The sequence below is a fragment of the Balaenoptera ricei genome, chromosome 7 (assembly GCF_028023285.1).
Source record: "Balaenoptera ricei isolate mBalRic1 chromosome 7, mBalRic1.hap2, whole genome shotgun sequence".
NCBI lineage: Eukaryota > Metazoa > Chordata > Mammalia > Artiodactyla > Balaenopteridae > Balaenoptera > Balaenoptera ricei.
Genome location: NC_082645.1, coordinates 55,151,444 through 55,172,763, shown reverse-complemented (window position 1 = coordinate 55,172,763; position 21,320 = coordinate 55,151,444). Strand labels below are relative to the sequence as shown.

Below are 21,320 nucleotides of genomic sequence, written 5' to 3'. Positions count from 1 at the left end.
CTAACCATGGTCTCTATGGGGCTACATCCTCATCTTCTGGGTGGCTCACAGAGTGAACAGCCCATTTGGGACAGGGTGGTATTTAGCTAATGTACTTTAATTAAGGCTATACTTGAACTACTTTCTTAAGTTATGGCACAGTTCCTGTCTCGGCAAAGCACAAGAATTAATAAACATGGGACATTTAACAAACCCGAGATAGAAAACATGTTTGTTAAGCCAAACTCATAGAGGCAGAAAGTAGAATGGTGTTTGCCAGAAGCTGGGGAAGGGGGAAATGGAGAGTTGCTATTTATTGGGCATAAAGTTTCAGTTATGTAAGATGAATAAATTCTAGAGAGCTGCTGTACGACTTCGTGCCTATAGTTGACAATACTGTCTTGCATACTTAAAAATTTGTTAAAAGTGTCATGTTAAGGATCTCAAGTTAAATGTTCTTACTACAAAAAAAGAATTTATATTTAGTAATTCCATTTGGATTTAATTGGAAACGAACATTTCAATCCTCTAGCTCTTATTTCATGACAGGAGTTTGTAGATATTAAGATCTCTTAATCTCCTTAAAATATCTGTATTTTTTTTTTAGGACTTTCATATGCAGAGTAAATGGTGATTAAAATGTGCAGGATGACAAGATGGAGCAAACAGTGCTTGTACCACCAGGACCTGACAGCTTCAGCTTCTTCACCAGAGAATCTCTTGCAGCTATTGAAAGACGCATTGCAGAAGAAAAGGCTAAGAATCCCAAACCAGACAAGAAAGATGATCACGAACATGGCCCAAAGCCAAATAGTGACTTGGAAGCTGGAAAGAACCTTCCTTTTATTTATGGAGACATCCCTCCAGGGATGGTGTCAGAGCCGCTGGAGGACCTGGACCCGTACTATATCAATAAAAAAGTGAGTGTGTTTTATCTGGCATATTTTGCTGCTAATTGCCTTACAGTATACCTTGGACTGTTATAGCACCAACACATGCTAAGTTAGCACAAAGCCTAAGTATCCTTCTGTTTAGGAAATAAAACACATTTGCATATGTTTTATGCATATACATGACAAATAAGTTGATTATATCATAACAGATGGAGCTGTCCCAAATGCACCACGATAGATACCTAAAAATAAATGTATGTTGTAGGCAGCTAACTTAACAAATTAAAAACTTCTCCCCAGAGATTGTATTTACAGTTTATGGGTTTTCTGTACTTGAAAATCTTGAAATTATCACAAATTATAAAGACCTCAAAAATATTGGTATTCATTTCTCATGGAACGAAATTTGATGCCACAAGCGTTTTCAGTTTCTATATTATATATAAATACTATGTTATATATAATATATCAGTTAACTTCCTGAATAAACTTTTTTTCATTGGGAAAAAACATTCCTATACAAACTATAGTTTAAAAATTTATTTAATCTTTTGGTGGAAATATATTGATATTGGTAAGGATGACCAAAAGTGTAGTATTCTGAAGAACATATAAATGATATTTGAATATCCATGCTTGAAATGAAAATAGTAAGCACCCAGCCTTTCATTATGACCATGATTTCACCAAACCAAGAAGAAAAGTGTAGAAAAAGATAAAATCAAAAAAGATTATTGTATTGATTTTAGATTAAATTTATGACTAGTTAATTTGCAATATTTTATTATCCTTTTCACCTAGAACAATATGTTTGTGAACTCGGTGGAAAGGTACAGCACAAAGATTGTAATTAAGCAAATGAAATCTTTTAGTTAAACATGGGCCTTAAAAATACCCCCAAAACGTTTAGGGATGTTTTTGGTTGCTGGCACAGTTATCGTGTTAGTTTTTATCAAGTGCATAAGTTTGGAATTTTAGTATTTGGATTCGAGACAGTTTTGTAAATACATTCTCATTGACTACTACAACTTTCAGAGGTAAAAACCTCATTATGTTCAGATTTTTTTAAAAAACTTTTCAGGATATAGCCAGCTTAAGTGTAACACACTTTTCCTTTTTAAAAACTGATTTGACCATTTTACTGTGAAGGAAGAGATTAATAATTTTCCATAGATTCATTATCTTTTATTTAACTTTGCTTATTAACATTGTATTATTAAATCTTAGTAGGTAAGCCATTATCTGTTTTATAACTTCCATTTAAGTTATGAGAAAAATTGAATTTTATCATTAAATCACTCCTTTGGAAATTAATTTAATATGATATCTGAAAAGCTAAAACCCAAATTAAGCAGACTACGAGGGGTTTATTTGTATAAAAAAAGTAAAATGTGGATAATCCAACTATTCATACGTTTTAACTTATTTAAAATTACTCTATTATTGAATAATGACTCTGATGTGTTCTAGGCAGAAATTCATTAACACTAAAGTATGTTACTTTATTTATAGCCATTGGACATAGCCAATCTATTTAGAGCTGCTATTACAGTGGGTTAGTGGGCTCCATGCTCAGCAGGCATTTTACTGCCCCCAGACATCCAGCCCCCACCTCTCCAGTAGTAATCACCATCTAAAAATTATTAAAGCCACCCAGAGTCTACCACTTCATCAAACAGGGCTGAAGTCTAGCATCCCATCTCCTGTGCTGTGTCCTTATCTATAAAACAATAAATGCATACATTGAGAAAGACCAAACTGATGCGTGTTGACAAGGGCAGCTATTCTTCAAGTAGAAACGAGATCATCCAATTAATCTTTTCCTTTAAATTAAAGAGTTTTTAGACTGATAAAAGTTGTCATCTAGAGGGAATGTTCCCAAACAAAGCCGTCCACAATTGGTTTATAATGAATGAGATATAACAAAGGATATAAAGGCAGATGGAAAACAAAATGATGCAAACCCATCCAAATAGTTAAAAGAAAGGTCTTAAAACTGAGGGTAAAAGACCAATCCTGAAGGAATGACTATTCAGATTCTTGTGCTGAAGTAACCCTTATAAACTTTGTTAGCTTCACATTCAAACTTGCCTTTAGCATCTTCTGTCCTTATCTTCAAATGCACATTGTGTGAGGAAGGAAAAATATTTTGGTATTTTGGAACAAATCACAGAGTGAAAGTAGCACAACCTGATAAAAGAAATATTGTTATCAGGAAGGAGGTTTCCCCAAAGTGAGGCACATCCATTGCTTTCACATTGAGCTGACATCCAGCAAGTCTCCAAATGTAAGTCATTCAACAGAAATACAAGTGAAACTTTTTGCAGGACTGAAATCCTTAAAAACTAACATGGCATGCTTAGGACATGATTGAGCTATGTGTTGGAAATTTCCTTCTTTTGCATTTTCATGTTTTATAACTTTCTATGGTTGTGTGTACACTCTTTCTAGTCTTAAATTTTCCTTCATAATTGGATTATTTCAGTATGGAGGAATAGTCTTAAATTCTGAATTAGCTTCCTCTGATTGAAGCTGGAATCCTTAGAAAAATAATAACCTTTTAAAAATAATGAATATTTCTTTTGCTACTTGATGACCAATTTCACTTTAGTGACTTGAGTATCTGAGGATGGCAGTACACATGCACAGTACTCCCAGCATAGATAAAGGGTCTAATGATGGAAATGTCACTGGGGAAAATGCTTCTTAGGATGAAATTTCCCACCATCACTGATATTGGGGATGTGTATTTTATTGCCTGAGTGGGTTGTAATATGCAAATATTAATCAGACTAGTGACTCCCCTAAGGCTTAACTCAAGCACAATACTTAATATGTCCTTTGTATGTATATACCAAGTCTCTGGTTTCTTTCTTAAAAATATATAGAATAAACAAAGCAAGCTTATTACAAAAAATGGTTGCAGAATCTATGTTAAGTTTTAGGTTAAAGTACAGTGGTGCATATATATAACGAATCTACATGTAAGGAATAGAAAGGATGCCAACCCCAGTGAAGCTCTCTGTGATCTTCTGTGAAGACAATGTCAGTGAGCTTATGAAAATGTCACTGCTGATGGTATATTTTCAGATGGCACATGCCCACATATTTTTATCTTCTTTGCCCTAGCTTAAAATGTACAAATTATATAATGTTCAAATTTTCTGTTGAAATTGTTAAAATAATTTAATCCATGGTCAGTGATATTGTGGTAGTAACTCGAGAAATAGTAGCAACCATCTCGTGAACACTCGTGGTTCATAGAAGCACTTCCAGACCCTCAGATGTTTTAAGCCTTCAGGAGTCCGAGGTAAGAACTAAGGAGTAAAATAACAGTGCTATCAGAGGAGAGTCACAGAATTTTCCATACGATGTTAGCTCTAGTCCCGTGATCTTCAGAACATGATTCCAGGTTGGGTTCCTTTGTTTGTTTATTTACTTTAGCAGTGTGACAAGGCACATTTTAGCTTGTGAACACACCTTTATTTCCTCATGGGATTTTTTTTTTCACAGTTTCCTTTCATAGCTTTGGTTGATTTTGCACCATTTGGCTATACATTCAAATTCTTCACCCACTCTTTATTGCAGAAAACTTCTTCCTTCTCATGTTCTCTTAAAATTACAGATGACTCATTAGTACCATGGAAGAAAATATCCTTTTGACAGTGTGACAGGGTACTGGAAATAGAATGAGGTATGTTAGATCTGTAGTGAAAATGCATGTTTGTTAATTATGGAATGTAGAAATGTATCCATTTAAAAATGTGCTCTTTCCTTGATTGTCTCTTCGACGTTTAAAGACAATTTATTCTCCCTTTTTATCAGCTCTTCTAAAGAGATGCATGCTCCCTCTTTACTGGGGCTGCATGAAGAATCATACAGGAACTTGTGATTTTAAATTCATGCCTGGTTTGTCATTCCACAGGAGTTTTTAATTGTTACATGGGGTAGGGAGAGTTGTTTGTTTTGTTTTTAATTGGGATTAGGGAGTTTTTCTTGGAAAAGGAGTTTAAAAGAAAATCATAAAAGTAGATGGTAAAAGCTCAGGATTCCATGAATTGTCATATTCATGATTTTTCTTTGTATATCATTAGCTCTTCTAGAATTACCAGTCACCCAGGCTCTCCCTTACTTGCAAGGCACTACAGTTTACTTCCAAATCTTTCTCTTACCCATTCATTATTTCTTCCTTATGTTCCTTTCTTCTTTGTCACCTCCCCTTCTCTGCCTCAGAAACAATCCCAAAGTGATGAGGATGGTAGTAAAATAATGACTGCATTTATTAAGTACCTGCCATATTAATAAGTTTCCCTTCAAGTGAAAGTGACCAAAAACCAACAGAAACTAGTTTTTGAAAACAAACTAAGCAACAAACAAGTAAATGTATGTGTGGGGTAAATCTGGTCTTAATATCAAAGGATCCAGTACCTAAAACAACATCATCAGGACACAGTCCTTTTCCATTTTTGGTTCTACTTTCACCTATGCTGGCTGCATTCACAGGCTGGCTCTTCCCACAAGATGATAGAAATAGCCAGCAGTAGCATGAAACTAACATCCTACAGCCTAGTAACCCCAAGAAAAAGAGCTCTCTTTTTCTTCAAAATTTCTTGCAAAAGTCCTGAAATTCAGTCTAATTAGGTCACATGGCCGCTTCTGAACCAATCACTGTAACCAAGGGTTTGTGATGCTCTCATTGGCCAGATCAGCATCATATGTTGACCAGTGTTGCCAAGGGCAAGGGGTGGGTCAGCTCCATCCAAGCCACATGGCCAGACAATGAGGCAGAGGTTTTCTCTAAAAGGAAGAGATGGAGACTTTGAAGAAGGTGTGCTAGGCAAGCAAAAACAGTAGCTCTGCCCTATGCACTGTGCATTAGGAAATTTACAGTTCTTAATTAACTGACATGTCCTTCCAAGATAATTCTTATCTTTGTTTTAAAATGATGAAAGAAGATGTGGTACATATATACAATGCAATATTACTCAGCCATAAAAAGGAACGAAACTGGGTCATTTGTTGAGACGTGGATGGATCTAGAGACTGTCATACAGAGTGAAGGAAGTCAGAAAGAGAAAAACAAATATCGTATATTAATGCATGTATGTGGAACGTAGAAAAATGGTACAGATGAACCGGTTTACAGGGCAGAAATTGAGACACAGATGTAGAGAACAAACGTATGGATGCCAAGGGGGGAAAGCCACAGGGGGGTGGGGAAGGTGGTGTGATGAATTGGGCGATTGGGATTGACGTGTATACACTGATGTGTATAAAACTGATGACTAAAAAAATAAAATAAAATAAAATGATGAAACTGAGATAAAGTTAATTTTCCTAAGATCATAAAGCTATTAAGTAACAGATCCATCAGCTTCCATGGCTCATCACCATGCTACTCTGGGTTTGCAGTTGTCACACTAATGATACCAGTGGAGAAGAGAAGTCAGTGATTGATAGACTCTAAATAAGCCTGTCACTGCTTTTCCTGCCCCTCCACTTATGCCACTTTGCCAGCTGTACTCCTCATCTCTTAGGCTGGCAGTATTTCCCAAACCTGACTTATTGCTTTACTACTTCTGCTCAATCAGGGGCATCCCCTGCCTTTATAAAAACTAAAATCTTTGAGACTCAGGGGGTCTGGATCAGCTTCTAAAATAATTAGAGAAGTACATTTCCCACCAGATTCTAATAGGGTGATAAGCACCTTTTTTTCAAAGAGGACAGATTCAGGAAACTTAAGTTGTATGCCTCTGTAAAGAAATGGCATTTATATTGGGATCTCAAAGGTAGAAAGAAGGGAGAGAAGACTTCCAGGGAAAGGGAATAGCCCATAAGAAGACATGTAATATAGCAGGACTGTAATAAGTAAAAGGCGAGTAAGATGTGATTGGGGAGGTGGGCCTGGGGCTAGATCAAGGCACCTTTTACGACATCTTAAAGAGTTCGAAGTTTAAGGGCAAAATGAATTCTCCGAAGACTTTGGGTAGAGAAGTGACAATGTCCACTTCACATTTTTTCTTTTTTAATAAATTTATTTATTTTTGGCTGTGTTGGGTCTTCGTTGCTGCACCCGGGCTCTCTCTAGTTGCAGCGAGCGGGGGCTACTCTTCATTGCGGTGCATGGACTTCTTATTGTGGTGGCTTCTCTTGTTGCGGAGCACGGGCTCTAGGTGCGTGGGCTTCAGTAGTTGTGGCACGCGGGCTCAGTAGCTGGCGCGCACGGGATTAGTTGCTCCACGGCATGTGGGATCTTCCCGGGCTAGGGCTCGAACCCATGTCCCCTGCGTTGGCAGGCAGATTCTTAACCACTACACCACCAGGAAAGTCCCCGTTTCACATTTTTAAAGATCAAACTGGGAGTCTTTATGGAGGCTTGGTCTAGATTTTTGACAATGAAGACAATAATGGATGGGATCAGAATCTATTTTGGAGGTGTAATGCTTAACAGATGGGAACAAATGGATGGCATTGTTTTCTGAATATGAAATTTGGGAGGAAGGAAAATGAGCGGCAAAGTTCCAATGTGAGAATTGGCATTGCTTTCAAGTACACAAGTGTTTGTATGTGTATATATTTGAGAACCAGAGAGACACACATTTTTAATGCTTTAATCCTTGAGTGTATATGGCACTTTGAATTCATTAAGGGGATTCACATGTTTTATTTCATTTTGTTTCATTTCATTCTTTAAACAACCCTGAGGTTAGTATTGTTATAATCTTCATTCAGATGTAGAAATTGACATGGAAGAGTTTGCCCAAAGTTCTCACACAGAAAAGGCTGCAATAAAACTGGGCCAATTAGTCCTTTTCTGTCAATGAAAAATTAGCTGAGCATATAATAGTGTACCACACCCATGCTATGGACTGAAGATAACAGGGATGAGAAATATTTGACCCCCAGATTTTATCATTTCACCCTGTGGTCATAATTTTTTCTCTCTGTCTGAGATAGAGGCAGAAGCATCTGTAACCCTGGCTGATAGGAGCCCAGCTGGGAACTCTCCAGCACTGGCCCCACTGCAACTGTTCTACCCAGCTAAAGCCTAGGGACAAGCAATTTTACAGACTCTTTTCTGGGTACAAATTTTTCTCTTTTGCATGAACTTAAAGCAAAGAGAAAAAAACTATAATGCCTTGAGCCCCCAGACACATTTTTGTTTGCCTCATGCAATATTGTTTACAATTCTGAATTAGTGTCTGAGATTTATAAAGCAGAAGATTGCACACACACATGTATAATTTTGCATATTTAGGATTTCTCATACAGTATCAGATCTGGCATCACTGATTTGCATGCCCAAAATTGGCAGGTCTCTCACACTGCCTAGCCTCTGTGGGGGGTTTTGGTTTGTGATCCCTGGCTTCAAGACCCCTGTGCAATTAGATGAGGGCTGGATATTAACGCTTGGTGGGCCACAGGAGGCACAAGTCCACAAGTTGTTCTTTAGGATGATTATCCCGCATATAAGGGGTAAGACAGAATGAGATTGGGAGAGAAAACATTTTTTAAAATATTGCACACTAACTTCAGAGTCAGGTAAAGAACCTGTGAGAAAGCTTTCCATCCCTCAGTGAGCCAGAAAAGGAGGAAAATCTTGGCCTGAATCCACAGGTTACTAAAAAAAAAAGATAGGCAAGGAAGTAGGTGAGACCATTTAGAGAGCTCACAGGAAAAAAAAGAAAAAAGAATTAGATGCCTTGGAATTGGCCCAGAACAAGAGATGTCCCCAGAGATGTGTACTAATCGGAATCTCTTGACTGTCTATGCAATTCTTTACACCCAAAACTCTGCAGCATCCCTCCTCCTGCCATGTGGTCTCATTCTGCCTTTTCCCGATGGAACCTCTTCTCAAGCCAGCAGCTTAGAGCTAGAAAAAGTTGACCCCACTTCTGGCAGAAGATAGCGTCAGGGAATTTCCCTAGTTTGAATGCCAGGGCAACATCAAGGGGAGAGAGGTATACCTTGCAACCCAACTTAGAAGTCTGTTACCATTTTCAGAGTCACACTTGCTTATACACAGGGATAAAGTTTCACATTGTCATTATACAGAATTCTATTTAATTAGGAATTACGTAGGTTTTTGAATCTATGTGTAAAAAAAAAAATACATATATATATATGTATCTCCTTTCTTTGGGAAAATATGTTCGAAGTTCCAAACAATTGACCTCCAAACACATTTTTGGATCACAGTGTAAGTACAAGTTGAAAATTGCCTCTTTAAATTTTGAGGCTAAGGCATAAGTGGAATCAACCAATAGTATATTCTGCATTTTTCTATTGTTCATGATCATTGCTCACCTTCCTCTGTTATTTCTTGCTTTTGCCAATACATTTACTTTTAGAGCAGTAAAATTGCAGTAAATTTGGAGTCAATCCTGTGATTTAGCAATTTTTCAATAATGTTTAGATAAACACAAAGCTGAGCATTAGGTTTAAACTATTTAAGGAACAAGACCCCTAGAGTGAAAGAAAAGTTAAGATAATGGACATATTTTTAAAAGGGAACTGGAAAACTATGGCTTGTTAAATTCAGTGTCCAACCTGAGTAAAATAATAAGCAAACACTTTCTAAAAACCCAGAGACAAAAAAAGACTACTAAATAGTAACGGGTACAGATTCATAAATAGCAATCCTACCAAACTGTTATAACCTAAGTGTTTCCTTATTGACTATGCAGTTAGATAATGGGGAAGGATTTTACTCCAGGTACACAACATGAGAACTGTTAATAAAAACAGATTCACAGCTCTCCTATTGCAGACTCACCTGAGTTATTTATTAAAAGTACAGAATACTAGGCATCAGAATCTGACCTACTGAATTGGAATCACAACACCTCTGTGAACTTAGTGTACTTATTCCCATTTTTCAAAAGAGGCAAATGAGTCACAGAAAAGTTAGTAACTTGTCCAGGATCTCAGTGCTGGAAGGCAACACAGCCAGATTTTGAGCCAGGCATCCAACTCCAGAGTCTGCACTCAATAAATACGTAAGTTAAAACAAATCCTACTTATGTTTTTCTAATTTGCTTTCCAGACTATTAAGCTTTGATTATCAGGGGTGTTTACCTGTTTGGGTTTTCGTTGTTGTTGTTTTCTTTAAAGCTAGAATTGACTTTTACCTGGCAAGTCTTGCTGAAGACAGTATAAACTAGCAGTACAATGAATGGTTTACGCCTAGGTCTGCGCTGCCCAATTCAGTGGACATAAGTCATGTATGGCTATTATACTTGAAATGTACTTGAAATGTGGCGAGTTCAAGTTTCTGAAGACATACAGTTGGTATGACAAGAGGATGTAAACTATCTCAATAATTTTTAATACTGACTTCATCCCCAAATGATAATTTACGGGATATATTGGGTTAAAGAAAACATTATTCAAATTAATTTCATCTGCTTCTTTTTCTTTTTCTAAACATGGCTACTAGAATATTTAAAATCACATGTGTGGCTTAGATTTGTAGTTCATGTGATATTTCTATTGGGCAGCTCCGGTCTAAGTAAACCTTCACTTACCCTTCTAGATTTCTGTTAGTATAGATAGTTGAACATTTACTAGTTTTCAAGCTTCTTGGGGTCATAACTTACTATTTACCCCAAACTACTTGGGGTCTTTGTTTTCCCTATAAACTTTAGCACAGAGCTTTGCAAATATTGTGCTAAACAACTAACACAAATCTTCTGCATTGAAGTCAATTGAATTAACGATTGAACTGAGAATGAGGTCCAGGCTGCTTTCCAGGTGTCCACCACGCTCATACATATTAACAGCTTATCATATAGGGACTTCATAAATGCTACTTGAGTTTGGTAGCTATACATGAAGAGATAAGTGACAAGCCTGATCAACATCTAGTATGTGAAGAGAGTTACATTCCTACAAATGTGTCTTTAAAGTGATATTTTATATATAGAATCTCATCTCTAATTCAGTCAAAATGCTGTTTTGAAATTGGTTCTGAGGCACAGTATTATTCTCAGGTTAAAATGATTTCATGAGTTTCCTACAGCCTTGAGCTGTAAAAAAAAAAAAAAAAAAAAAAAAGCCTTTTTCAAGCTGGATACTACTATATCAGCCATTTCTCCTCCACCATCAATTTTGAAGTTTTTCTTTTCTATTGAAGTGACTTAATGCAATAAAAATTGTCCTGAGGAGTTATGTTAATGAAATTTGTATTAAACTAGTTAGATTTAAAGGATGCTAAAATACTTTCCTCTAATAAGCCATTCAGTACATTCTTTGAAAATGTCAACACTGAACTTGTACACTTAGAATGGACCAGATGGTAAATTTTATGTTATGTGTATTCTACCACAATAAAAAAAAAATGGGGCAGGGGTAATAGTAACATCTTGGCTAGTCTTTTAATTCTTTCCTTTTTGATCCATCTCTTATCTGTGAAATGAGGAAGGCAAATATCTTTATGTTTGAAAATTCTAAAGTTACTTGACCACTTGTAAGTAAACAGTGTTCCCTTCTGACTCTCTTCTCCCTTCAATACTATCAATACCATTATTTGGGGAAACATGTATTTGAGAGTCTTTAGGGGCAAGTATCCTTTCATTAATCCTCAACACTTAGAAACTAAATGTTTGGCTTCTTCTCTGTGCAAGTAAATATAAGGAGGATGGATACAGATAGATGAGGAAATAGATACAAGATCAGTTACAAATAGCAAATTTGAAGTTCTAAATGGAACTTACTGACATAAAAATGGTAACAGAGTCAAGATTCTAATATTGGATTGCTCTATAATTCAGCTGTTTAAAATGAATCCATAAACACTTTAAAGCAACATTTGTGTAGTTTGTATGTAAATATATGTTTCAACCTGGGAACAGCAAAGTCCTCACAGAAGAAACCCTCTGAAATAGTCCCTTAGTGCCGGTGTTATCATCAGCTTCCCAGGAGCTCTATCAAAGATGTCTTATCTATCTATACGGCTTGTGAAAAATTAAAGGAGAACAAATATTGCTGTACAGGAAAACCTCATTAATTCCATTATACATTCTAATTGTAAGCACTTACACACTGTACACATACTTCTTATAAATATGAAGTTAAAATACATTCTTTGAATTTTTTAAATAAATAAAGAGAATATACCCTAAAATCAGTAAAAGTTTCCATCTAAGGCTTGAACAATTGGGAATTTTGTCCTTTTGCCTTTAACTTTTGTATCAAAATATTAATTCCTCTATGTGAAAGGACTTTTAGATTGAGGATTATTTATCAGCATCAGGGTGCCGTGGCTTTCGTTAGCTTTACCCTGCTGAGTTCTGGCCCTTTGCCCTGCCTTTTTGGGTTCCTCTTGGTTCAGCTTCTGAGTCTTGTTTCTTTTTCTTCTTGGTCTTTAGGGCAGAATTTCTTTCTCTCTCCACCCCTTTCTTTTGGCCTCTGCAGCTTTGCCTTTGGTTTCATCACCCTCTTCCTCCATCTCTTCTACTTCTTTTTTTGTTAGGTTTGCTCATGGTTTGGGTTGGGGGGTGGCCACAGAGTCAAAGACACAGGTGATCTCTTCTGCACGTGGTCTCATCTCCTCAGGATGAGCTGGATTATTATTCTTATCCACTGAGCGACAATCAGTACCATCTTCATCCCCCTCTTCCTCCAGCCCATGATTTAGGCCCCGTATGGGCTGTAACTTCTTTTCCAAAATTAGGTTTGTAATATTATTTGAAATGAGGGAATTCTTATTTTAAAAAGATATATTCTATGTTATGTTTTTACTGGCTCTCCCACTCCCAGACCACAATATTTCCATCAGGTTTTACTCAGCATAATTTTGGGGAAAGGAAGCATAGGCAGTTGGTTTGCAAGGTGGACCATATTCAGTCCTGATTTAGCTCACTCAGAGCCTTTCTGTGTCCTTGCATGTGTGTACTCCCTAGGGCAAAGGCATTTGCATTGCACAAGTCTGTGCACATTTTATGATGATCTCACAATGCCATTTAGGGACAGGGGCACTGAATGAATCAGAGCAAAAGAGGACTAAGTCTTGTAGACACGGGTGACTGCTCCTCCAATAGGCACAGGTGAAACTCTCCCCTCCTACAAATGGACATTGTGACACAGTTTTCTTTGTACTCTGGACCCACAGTCCATCAAAGATGAAAGTGGAAATATGGAGTCAAAGTTAGACGTAGAGCAATGCATCTCAAACTCTCTGTTGTGAAGGTGAGGTTGCTATTCTATAAAATACAATAAAATTAATTTCCAGAAAGTTGAAATGAAAAACAGACCTGCAAAATACACCCTGTCTTTTTATTATTACATTCAACAGATGTAAAATTAGTCTGTCGAATTGCCTTACAAGTTTCTAAATACTTATTCTCAAATCTTGTCACAGATCAGGAACAACTTGGAGACCAGCACTGGTTGGGGGACCATTTTCACAGCCCTGATTTAGGGCACTCTTACATATACCAGCCAGGAAGTGCTATTTTCAAACAGCAACTCAGTAAATGTTTTGGAGTAATTACTCTATTTCAATGTAGAAAACCCTGGAGGTAGGGGAGAAAAGAAATGAGAAATCTATAAATGACCTGAAGACTAAATGTAGAGAATAAACCCTTGTCAAAGATTTTTAGTAGAAAGTAAACATAAGGTTAATGCTTGCTATGTCGTAATGTGATCTACACAGATACGTGTCCTTAGTCAGAAAAACAGTATTTTTGAAGAATGGGGTTTAAATTTAAAAGATTTGGAGTTCCCTTCTCAAGATATGTTCTTCATAGAGAAATAGGTTCCACTCCCCCCAGTCTGAATGTACATAAAGGTCTTAGGAAACACTGAGTCAGAATCCTTGATACACGATTGTATGTTGCTGCTTTGTTTTTTGTTGTTGTTTGTTTGTTTGTTTCTACACACTGCTAATTGTGCTCAAATATGTCTAATTTTTAGAATGCCAGTTCCATTCACATCCATGGATCCTAGATTCTGCAGGGGCTTTGAGCTTTTCCTCTAAGAAAGCACTACATGAAACAGGCAGCCAGTTGGGACTAGAATTCAGTGTGTCAGCTAACTCAGAAATCCCAATACAGAATTTAGCACTCCTGGCCAACGGATACTCTCCAGGGAGCTTGGCCTCCAGAAATCAATTATTGGATTACATCCATCTAACCCAAGACTGGGTCTGATGGTGGCTGTTTTTATTTCCTATTACAAATAGAGTGATAATGTTTATTTTATAAGCAGAAATGGTAAAAGAATATTTATTTCAAAAATATTATTTGTTTTACTGAATGATTTTGCATTCCAGAGCATTAATTTTCAAGATATTTGAAATGGAAAAGCTGAAATCGCTGTAAAAGGAATGTAGTGTCCTAAGATCTGTAGAATGAAATGATAACGTGCACCCATTTGAGACTTTTTCCTTTAACTCAGATATTTAAAATATTAAGAAAATAAATAAATTACCTTGGCTAACTGTCTTATATACGATAAAATTGCAGGTAAGTATCAGGTCAAAGGTGAGTTATACCATTGGATGTTGTCTCTAGTTAAGAAGAGATCCAGTAACAGTTGGTCTTCACAGTGCAAATCGAAAGTTGCAACATTGGAATAATTCATTTTGACAAGTGATAGAAGGTGGGTAATAGAGTTTAAATGGTTTATACTTTTATACTTCTATGTGTTCCTATCTTACAGACTTTTATAGTATTGAATAAAGGGAAGGCCATCTTCCGGTTCAGTGCCACCTCTGCCCTGTACATTTTAACTCCCTTCAATCCTCTTAGGAAAATAGCTATTAAGATTTTGGTACATTCATATCCTTTTCATGCGATCAGTATTAGCTATTAGTACATAATCTATAAATGCTTTGTAGCTAAATGTAAAATTAACTTGGGAAATGTCCATATTCTGTGGTTTTATCACTCTCATTTTGTATTTTCTTTGGTCATAAAAGCCTTATTCTTAAAATTTATTGCATAGATGTCACTGAAACTTACATAGTCTTTAATATTATATATATACTATATATATATCTTTCAAATATATATTATACATCAAAGTCTTTAACATTATACATATCTTTCTAAAAACACTTATATGTATCAAGTCCTACAAATCTAGTGTAAAATAGACATATTTATTTTTAAGATATTGTACAAAGTTTCTGATTTTCTAGAATTTGCAGTGAATAATGATATAATAGCAAAAAATTTACATCCAGAGCCAATATAGAGCTGTCTATAATACAAAGCATTTTAGTGTACCTTAGAATTAACCTTTAAGCATATTTTCCATGGGAGAAGATCAGGGGGCTTTGGCCAATATTTAGCTAGTTTTTGAACTTTCCTAATGAAATCTGTGAGGAAGTACTGGAATATTGGCTTAATTGCAAATTTAAGTCATTGAATTATGACTCTGCCATGCAAAACTGATTGCTTAGTAAGGGCTTTGGAAGTTAATGAAAGACGCTGAGATTGTATTTCCAAGTGGTCTTTAGGGATTTGGCTTTGAGATTCTCATTGGTGTTAAAAAAGGATTCTGCAACTAAATTCATCTGTTCATATTCATTGGCAAAAACCTTCACTTCTGATTATGTCTCATTTGGTGGCTTTGGCAATAATAAATATAGAAATACTGTTATAATGATCATAAACTTACACTACCTGATTTTTTGAAAAAAGATTTTAAAACCTAAAAATCCGTTCTATTTCTAAACTGATAACAAGAGATTCCTTATGGTATAAATACGGCATTATTAAAAATCAAAGATTTGAAACACAGAATTTATATGTTCAGAGTTTTTACATTTATGGAGGTTTCCTCATCCTAGTTTGTGTTCCTAGTGCCATCATGTGGTCATTTGATGAAAACTTTCTTTTTCACATACGGAAAATTTTTGCTTTGGCAGTAAACCGTGGTGGAAAGAATATTGGATGTGAAAGTAAGAAACCTGTGTTTTAATCTGTGGCCAAGTTATCTAATTTCTTTAGAGCTTACGCATTATTTCTCTGATTTCTAAAATATAGGGATTAAACAGTTGTTTTTTAAGGTCCCTTTCAGCTCCATAATTCTGTTATGTCATAGTTAGTCATTGGTTTTAGCTAACACTTAGATCATGTCTACTAACATACAGACCTGTTCCAAGTACTTCACACATATTAACCCATTTAATCTGTACCTCAAACTGATGAGTTCCATACCTGATTAGCTCCACTGCATAAAATTCAGTAGAGACACAAGAAGCTTCCGTGGCACAGAGAGGCTGAGTGACTTGCCCAAGTCACTTTTATGTTGCTAAGATCACCTTTATGTTGAATTTTAATTACATTCACATCATGTTAAGTCATGGCCTTGAAGAATATTCACTTTCAGTCTTATCCAATGCTGCTACATGTTTACAAACTCAGTTGAAATAGAGCAACCCGACCCTTAACACCATGCTGTACTTTAACTATATAAATTTTAATGTATTCAACTATATTGTATCACATGTATTTAAGAAATTACAATTCTGCAGGGATGTGCCTTCCTCAACAATTTACTATTTTAATCAACTAAATTAGTTCAAGTCAGTGCTCTCTGCTCAAAAACTGGACCACTCCAAAGTGCCCACTGTTTTCCCCCTAAAGTCTTCTGGGAGGTAAATAGATTGATTTAATAATAGTAACAAAAGCCGCACTTTATACTCTTATAAAGCTTTCTCATACATTATCTCACTTAATCTATACAACTACTTTGTGAGGGTGATATTATTATCCAAGTTTTATGGATAACAAAAATGAAATTTAAAGAGATTAGATGACTTGCCCATAGGGTATTTGGCCCTGAGTCCTGGCCAAACTGCAGATTGAGCTTTTCAATGTTAGTTTTATGTAATATGATACATGGATTTGGGTTTTCTTTTGTGTGTTCCTTAACAATGACCTACATTATTCAGCATGCTAATTATGTGCACTATTTTGACGAACTGTGTGTTTATGACAATGAGTAACCCTCCTGACTGGACAAAGAATGTAGAGTAAGTTCAACTTAACGTTTTAAGCGACCTACGTGAGTATGTATATGTGTGTGTGTATAGATGAATAGCCATACAGACATATAGACATATATCTATATCTATATATATGTATTTAGTATTTAATCTCTCTCCTTCACGTGTACTTGGTGGTTACCAGAAGCCCATCATTCTTGGACACTCGCCACTTTTCCTGTAGGATCTACAGTGACCAAAGCAAATGTGATGAAAGTACTCACAGAAAGGAACCAATATGGTAGACCTTGGTTCCAGTTCATTTCCAGATGAATTCAGTGAGTCTTACACTTGCCCTAAAAGGATAATATAGAGCCTCACAAAGTTTTCACTTCCATCAGACACATCCACTCCATGCCAGGCCTATATCAGTTTCAAATGTGGTCACCAAAAAATTCGCTGAAAAAAAAAAAAGCCCACAAAATTTGAGATTTTCAAACTTGAAAATTTAATTGACTGAGGGCTAAGCTAACCGAAGGGAAAGTTAGGGTAGGATTTTCAGAAACCAGATGCGTTACTAGTTGTATTGATGGGCTCTGTTCTGGGATACTTTTGAGGACAGAGAGGCCAGATGTGTGATAAGTGCTGCTGGGTCCGCTTGCATGGCCGGCGTGGTAGCCAGTATTGCTCTGTGCCTGCTGACCCTTAAAACAACCACCACGGGGGTGTTTCCAAGGGCTTTTTCCCTTCCTGGAAACTTCCAGGTTGGACCCAATCAAAAAAGGGATAAAGATTCTGAAGAAAATAAAAAATTTATATACAAAGGATTTCTAAAGTATTAAAGCTACCATGTGAGGCCCACAGGTCTCAAGTTGCCCTAGTTGCCGTGATTTCATTCTCCAACTTCTGAGTCGAAGATTAAAACTTTGGAAACATCTAAGTTTCTACTCAGAAATATCTAAATTTCTGCTCATTTAAACTGAGTAGAAGATTTAAATTTTGGAAACATCTAAGTTTCCAGTCTAAGACTCAGTATTTTATTCTAAATTTTCACCTCTTGTGACCTTAAACTTACCCACTTTTGATGTTAACAAAATTCTTTTTTCCAAGTAAGTTAATCTAGCTTATCTTAAAGAAAGAGAAAAACTTGAGACTAATTTGTCAATGTTCCCTCATTCATAAAACATGGTTGAAATTGAGTTTTTTTACTTTCTAAAGGAAAATCATTTTATGCTTCTGCAATATTGTTGATCAGCTACTCCGTCATGTGAATGTACTGGGTAATTCTCAGAGGATCTCTTCATGTATGTCAATACTAAGACATTTCAGATACACTTTATACAGTATATGGTTCTCACCCTACTCTTAGGACAACTTAAAGCCAACTCTTCATGTGTTAAGGAGTTGAATTTAAATTTACAGCTATGTTTTATTTCCCTGAAAATAATATTAACTTGCTTAGATTCGTTTTATAATATTCGTCTATTCCCTTAATGGAGTGACAAGTAATTGAAATTGCTGTGAAAGAAAATGATTAGTTTATCCATTCTTTTTGGATACTTGTCTCCAGGTACACTTTCACAGGAATATATACTTTTGAATCACTTATAAAAATTATTGCAAGGGGCTTCTGTTTAGAAGATTTTACCTTCCTTCGGGACCCATGGAACTGGCTCGACTTCACTGTCATTACATTTGCGTAAGTGCCTTTCTTGGAAGCTTCAAAAGAGAACTATATTTTGTCTTCTATAAGTGCTCATGCTTTTGAAGAATAAGCTTGCTTTAACTGTAGAATATTTCAGTGTGATTTATATATTTAAGCTCTGGATTTTAATTTAGCGCAACAGAGGTCAAAGTGGCATTTCACTTTGGCATAAAGGCTTTGCAGTAATTGAAATTACAATTTTCACATGTAACAAACATCTGTCAGCAAATTTCATACATGCTGCTTTTTCAACAGGTGCACACACACACACACACACCCTAATATGAAAGCATAAATGTATTCATAATACATCTGTGAAAACGGCTTTTTAAAATTACAGCCAGAAACAATTCGGCTGACCCTACAGATTTCCATTGACCTTACCCACGTCACACACTCTCCCCAGCTTCTTTGGTAGAATAATAGAAAATAAACATCAAAACATTCTGACAAATCACACTAATAGAAAAAATAAGGTAGTTAATATATTATGTATTTAATATTAAATTGTTATTTCATCAGTCAATTGATAATTAAGACATATAAACAAACACACTCTCTCTGCCTCTTCCTATATCTTACCTGATCCTTTTCCTTTCTTCCTCTCTTCTTTCCCTTTATAATTTTCTTCATCTTTTTCTTTATATTAACCTTCTTATCCTTATTTCCCATCCAGATACACTCAGTATTATGCACAATTTCTGCAGTCCTGCTTTTTTTTTTTTTTTTTGGTCTAGTGATATACTTCCCCGAAGAAGAAGACACTCAGAAAAGTAACAGAAGGCCACTCAGCAGTAGGTAAAATTACAGTGTGGAGGAAGGTGGACCAATACAGTTCACTCTCATCCTTCAGGAGCTGACATTCTTGGCCTCTTACAGGTGTAAGGAGGTGGATGGATGGGCAGAGGAGAAATGGTGCTGATATTCTCACAGCTCCGGATGTTGCCTATCTCATCTTTTTTTTTTTTTTTTTTTTTTTTTTTTTTTAAATTTTTATTTATTTATTTATTTATTTATTTTTGGCTGTGTTGGGTCTTCGTTTCTGTGCGAGGGCTTTCTCCAGTTGCGGAGAGCGGGTGCCACTCTTCATCGCGGTGCGCGGGCCTCTCACTATCGTGGCCTCTCTTGTTGTGGAGCACAGGCTCCAGACGCGCAGGCTCAGTAGTTGTGGCTCATGGGCCTAGTTGCTCCGCGGCATGTGGGATCTTCCCAGACCAGGGCTCAAACCCGTGTCCCCTGCATTAGCAGGCAGATTCCAAACCACTGCGCCACCAGGGAAACCCTGCCTATCTCATCTTAATTCCATATCTAGTCAGGATGATTCTTCACCATTCCCTCTGGCCACAGCTCAGAAGAAGGCATATTGGGGCTACTGTTTCTTGAGAATAAAATAGCAGTAATGGCAGGAGTAACCATTGGGCCCCCATAAAATATTGTTCTTAATTTGCCTAGCTTTCACTTAAGAGTTACACTAGGAAATCCTGATCACATACAGATAGGCAGTAAGTCAATCTGTCTAAATTTCTCTTGGATGATTTCATGATTTTTTTTTTATAAGAATATTTTATGCTATTACCCATTTGGTTTTTGTTTTTTTTTATTTTATTTATTTATTTATGGCTGTGTTGGGTCTTCGTTTCTGTGCGAGGGCTTTCTCTAGTTGCGGCGAAGGGGGGCCACTCTTCATCGCGGTGCGCGGGCCTCTCACTGTCGCGGCCTCTCTTGTTGCGGAGCACAGGCTCCAGACGCGCAGGCTCAGTAACTGTGGCTCACGGGCCCAGTTGCTCCGCGGCATGTGAGATCTTCCCAGACCAGGGCTCGAACCCGTGTCCCCTGCATTGGCAGGCAGATTCTCAACCACTGCACCACCAGGGAAGCCCTGATTTCATGATTTCATGATTATTTTCTTTCTACTTAATTCTCCTAAATTACACATGATATTGATTGTATTGCTTTTTGAAATGGCAACAGGATTGTGTGCGTTATGAAGTTTACATCTAGTTAACAGCCTTAAATTATCTGAGTAAAGAAAACCATAGTGATAGACCCTAATTTCTAAATTGTTACTTACAATATTATCATTCAAAATCACCAAGAAGGTCTTTATAAAAGACCCAAGCAAATAATATAAATCCTGCTTAAATCTTGAATAACTCTTATTTAATTCTACAGGTATGTAACTGAATTTGTAAGCCTAGGCAATTTTTCAGCTCTTCGCACTTTCAGAGTCTTGAGAGCTTTGAAAACTATTTCTGTAATTCCAGGTAAGAAGTGATCAGTGTAAAGCATAAGGATCCTTGCACCTACAGCTCTTTCTTTGTATTCTGTTATTGTGTTTGTATGTGAACTCCCTATTACAGATATGTGACAGAGTTTGTGGACCTGGGCAATGTCTCCGCCTTGAGAACATTCAGAGTTCTCCGAGCACTGAAAACAATTTCAGTCATTCCAGGTGAGGGTTAAACACTGAGGCTCACCCATCATGTTTTTTTCAGCAACTGTCTCTTTTCTTGACATTCAGCATTACAGAAAATCAGGGGTCATCATCATTAAAATCATCAAAATCGTAACTATCAAAATTGGGTATTATTCAGAAAATGACTCTTATTATTTGAACATAAAATTTTATGTTTTCACATTTTTCATCATCCTTGGAGCTTAACAACTTCTTGCATGAGACACTGTAATATACAGTCTATGTGATTTGCACTTAGAGATGTGCTGGGTGTTTTCTCCACATCAGTCATACCAAGGATTTGTTCCATATCAAATGTACCGATCTGTAATTTCTTGTTCATTTTAGGCA

The 21,320-nt window shown here is 36.5% G+C and overlaps 1 protein-coding gene across 6 annotated transcripts in view; it reads left to right on the top strand.

Moving 5' to 3' along the window:
* Positions 1 to 629: 629 nt before the first annotated feature.
* The window catches only part of LOC132368524 (sodium channel protein type 1 subunit alpha), an 84,554-nt gene continuing 63,863 nt past the window's right edge, over positions 630 to 21,320 (top strand). For 5 of the 6 annotated variants that reach the window (XM_059927211.1, XM_059927210.1, XM_059927209.1 and 2 more), the window contains exons 1-5: positions 636 to 899; positions 14,535 to 14,653; positions 16,768 to 16,857; positions 18,380 to 18,508; positions 20,875 to 20,966. In XM_059927211.1, the coding sequence (XP_059783194.1) occupies positions 636 to 899; positions 14,535 to 14,653; positions 16,768 to 16,857; positions 18,380 to 18,508; positions 20,875 to 20,966 (694 nt within the window). Of the gene's footprint in view, positions 900 to 14,534; positions 14,654 to 16,767; positions 16,858 to 18,379; positions 18,509 to 20,874; positions 20,967 to 21,320 lie in introns of all 6 variants that reach the window. The other variant, XM_059927212.1, reaches the window with a different exon arrangement.